Source organism: Limulus polyphemus, unplaced genomic scaffold, assembly GCF_000517525.1.
Source record: "Limulus polyphemus unplaced genomic scaffold, Limulus_polyphemus-2.1.2 Scaffold3613, whole genome shotgun sequence".
Classification (NCBI taxonomy): domain Eukaryota; kingdom Metazoa; phylum Arthropoda; class Merostomata; order Xiphosura; family Limulidae; genus Limulus; species Limulus polyphemus.
This window is the reverse complement of record NW_013669223.1, coordinates 65,138-69,261: the sequence shown is the minus strand read 5'-3', so window position 1 is coordinate 69,261 and position 4,124 is coordinate 65,138. Positions and strand designations below refer to the sequence as shown.

Sequence of the window (4,124 nt, the reverse complement as noted above, 5' to 3'; positions counted from 1 at the left end):
CCCATAAATGTTTAAATTCTAGTTATTTTTCTTAAAACATAGAGAATAAATAAGAAGATATTTTGAAGAAAAACGTTTTGGAGTACTGATGGTTATACAAAAGTTTGTGCTCATGTGTCAGACATGCTAAGCCTAGCTGTAAGCCTCTTATATTCTTCTATGTGGAGGGTGAAAAGATATTAATTTTTGTAGGCTTCATATATATACATCTTAGAAAACAAAAAAAACATTATCAGGTGACTATATTAGGATACACAGAACCCCTGTAACTTATCTTGGTCTCTAAATAAGTTATATGTGGGTTACAAAACATTCAATTCCTATTCAGAGCAATGACTTAGTCATCATATTTCAACAGTTATGGCAAAATTATGACTTTCTCCTTCAAGCTATTTACAAACTACTGTCACATTTATGTAGAAGTGTAACTGCTCTTTCTGTTGGTTATAAACCCGTACTGAAGAGAATTGGGTGGGATTAAATAGGAGGTTTCAAAAGAATGGAGTTGTGGGAGGAGCCACTCTAGTAGATATGCTAAATATATTAACATCACAGCAAATCAAAGAGGTGAGAAGGGAAGTTCTTATATTATATTTAGTTTGTCCATATCTCAGTCGAGTTTCTAGTTCATTAATCACTGTACACATCGTATGGCAGGTGAAATAAACTGAGCAATAAGACAAGAGGAGATGCTATGTGACACACAGAAATTGATATTTAGCAATTTTTTATTTATATTTCTATTTAAATTAAGAAATTAAAACATATTATAATTTGAATTATAAATTATGTTTTGATGCCAATTTCATTGACATAAGTAAAATTATTTGATAAAGTTTTAAAAATAACTCCCTAAAAGGTCATTACATGCACTATTTAACCTGCCCATAGTAAAAGGGTTAAAGAGCTCTGTTACTTCTCTTATTATGTAATTTGTATATTGGTATTTTTCACTAACTAAAGAAAATATTTTTCTTGGTGTCCCAGTGCAAAATTATACAATTGTGCAACAACGCTCATCACCAGTATGTAACACAAGAGGTTGAAATCAGACCATATCTTTATTAGGTTTTTAACATTTTTCAGTCTCAATGCTCTTCTCAAGAAAGACTTCATCCTCTGCCAACCCATTGTGTTCTGGAGGAACAGTGTCAGCCTACCAGATTCAGCAGTAGTGAGAGTAACCCTCCTTTGGAAGAAGAAGGCTGCAAGTCCCCATTAATGCGTCCAAGATCTCGAAGTTTGAGGTTGCGTATTTTCCATTATACCATTTATTTGTTGTTGCTGTTATTAAATGGAATTTTTTTTGTTGCAACAGAAACTTTGGCTTTTAACAGATTTTCTTACATGGATAGGATTGTTAGATTTGGTAAAGTGTATATATGACAGGATTTAAACATTATATTTGTAAAAGTTTCATAATTTTCTTGTAGTCGTTTCAGATTATAAAATCAGATTTTTGGATGCTTTTCTTTTTTTTAGAAATATGAATTTAGGCTAATGGTTAATGAAGTCACATGAATATTTAAGATAGTCTGATTATTATTGATTGCAACATTATAATAATGAGCAAATGAGAAATAAAGGCAATATTTTTGTCAAATGAGAAACATAGACTTGTCAATCCACTGTGTACTTAAACTTGCTTGAAATTTTAAATTTTTTAACCACAAATACTTATTTAAAGCGGATTCAAAGGCACTTTTTATTGAATTACCAATGTTTCTTCCTTTCTTCGGATTTCTTTTCTTACACTTACGTTGATAATACAAGTGTCCATAAAACGATGGTTTTATAAGAATTGTGTGTTCCAAAAAAAAAGTAAAACGTTAACTCTGTTTGGTTCATCTGTATTTTCATAGCAGTCCTATGAGGTCACCTGGTATGGATAATGATATTATTCTAATGAACAGTGTGTACAAAGAGAGATTTCCAAAGGTATGTATTATTAAGATATTGACTAAAGAGAATCACCCAGAAATTTGTTTTCAAATTTAGTTGAGTTTCATTTATTTTTGGTGTTAAGTTCTAAATATATGCAATTTGTTTTTATTGAATAGAGTTGGATCTGTAGGTTTGGTTTGGTTTTCAAGTTTCAAGTGCCTATAAAACATTGTATTTCCAGTGTGTATATATATGTATATATGCAAGATATAAAAATACATACATACCAATGTTTTCTAGCTGTTTGAATTTAGAAAAAATTTTAATTTTACAAACATTTCACTTTAGAACATCTGCAAATATTATTAATAAACTTTGACACAATTTGCTATTGATAATCAATCTCTTTATCTTAAAACCATGTTTCTCATCATAATGCTTATATTTGTAGCTATTTTTTTACCAGAGGATTTTCATCATAATCTTAATTCTTTACTGGTGTGTGCTAAAGTGTTTGAAACATTTAATTTTAATCATGTTTCATATTTGTCTTTATAGGCTACTCAACAGATGGAAGAAAAACTACAGAACTTCATCAGTAGTGCGAAGCAGATTAATTCAGTGATCAATTCTGATGCTGTAGCTCACTTTGCTCACCATCAAGTTATAGAAATGGCTCGGGATTGTTTACAAAAGTCACAGGAGAAGCTTGTGACTTCACGTTATTTCTGTGAAATGTCTGAAAGTTTGGAGAAGTTGTTAACTGAGGTAGATTAATTATCTTCATTGGGAATAGCTCTGAAAATTTTCATTATTGATGATTTTTGATTCTTTGCTGACTTTGATAAAATGTGGTAATTAAGCACAACATTAATTGAACCCATAATGACTGGTGAGTAATTTTTTAGGTGTTGAGTGCACACCTATATGTAAAATTTCCAAAATTATGTATAGATAATAAGTGTAACTTTAATTTGAATAATTTTTGAATCCAAAATATATTAAGGGTAGCTTGCAAAGAAAGTTTTGAAAAATGTCTAAAGTTACAATACGATACCTTACTTCTGCTGATGAATTAGCTTTTATCGATTTGTACTGCCCTCTATATGCATAATATAACTGCATTGTAACATACAAATGATCTTACCTCTGTTCATGAAATAGCTTACTTTATTTCTACTGCCTTCTGTGTGCATGATATAACATATAACTGCATTGCAACATGCAAGTAAGCATGTGACAACCTTCCACCAGCAGAAGTGCGACATGCCCTCTTAGTGCAACTGACTCCCTCTATGCAGTAGAACCAAATCTTCACTTTTCGATTTAGCATGGCTGGTCAAGGTGAAGTCCATCCTCACACCAATCAATACTTCATTCATCTTAGAGTATTCTTGAATGTCCATCTCAGTCGAATCCAGCCTTTTCCCCTTCGACTGTGTTTGTTGATGATTTGGAAGGTCAATCCTCATCTTTTCTACCTGTGTGGGAGGTTCTTACTCTTTTGGAGACTTGGGCTTCCTTGGAGGCCCTTATTCTCCTTGGCCTAGAATACCTGGAATACCTGGTATCCCTTCCCTCCAGACCGATTTTGCCTTGTGGCTGGACAGGGACAACACAATTCCATGACCAGAGGTGCATCTTTTTATTGCCTGCTTTCTTGTTGGGCTGGGGGCCATATTGTGATGCCCAAGAGATCTCGTGCCGTTAGTCGAGTCGAATTTAAATAGCAATCTTGTGGAACTTTGGACTGTTCATCTGGCATTGATTCATTTCCTGCAAACTTTGAGGGGCAAAACAGTAATGATTCATTCTAACAACTTGACAGTTGTCTCTTGCATAACTTGGCAAGGGGGCACCTGATCATGGTCAGTGTGTTTTCACACCTTGGACATTCTGTAAGAGGTTCCAGACTTTCCACCTGGGTAGCATCCCTTCTTTTATCCATTCCTTCTGCTCCTCTTCCATGGCAGTATAAATGGTGTATTTTTTTGCTATTGGTCTCTCAGTCATGTATTCATCCCTTCCCCACCTTCTGTCCCTTACCTATTCAAATTTTTACCTGGTTTTTCAACAATGGTCTTTCTGTTTTGACCATTACCAGTTATAGAGCAGCATTATCCTCTACTTTTAGTCTTTACTATTTTTGCCATGTAATTTTCTCTCCTATTTTTTCCCTCTTGTTTTCCTTCTTGTCTCCTGACTCCCATTGCCTTTTCCATGTCTCCTCGCACCAGATT

At 33.6% G+C, this 4,124-nt stretch overlaps 1 protein-coding gene across 4 annotated transcripts in view; it reads left to right on the top strand.

Moving 5' to 3' along the window:
* LOC106469689 (microtubule-associated serine/threonine-protein kinase 3-like) overlaps positions 1–4,124 on the top strand; it is an 83,554-nt gene that overhangs the window by 47,495 nt on the left and 31,935 nt on the right. For 3 of the 4 annotated variants that reach the window (XM_022398270.1, XM_022398268.1, XM_013930196.2), the window contains exons 7-9: positions 1,087–1,247; positions 1,863–1,938; positions 2,443–2,652. In XM_022398270.1, the coding sequence (XP_022253978.1) occupies positions 1,087–1,247; positions 1,863–1,938; positions 2,443–2,652 (447 nt within the window). The remainder of the gene's footprint in view (positions 1–1,086; positions 1,248–1,862; positions 1,939–2,442; positions 2,653–4,124) is intronic. The other variant, XM_022398269.1, reaches the window with a different exon arrangement.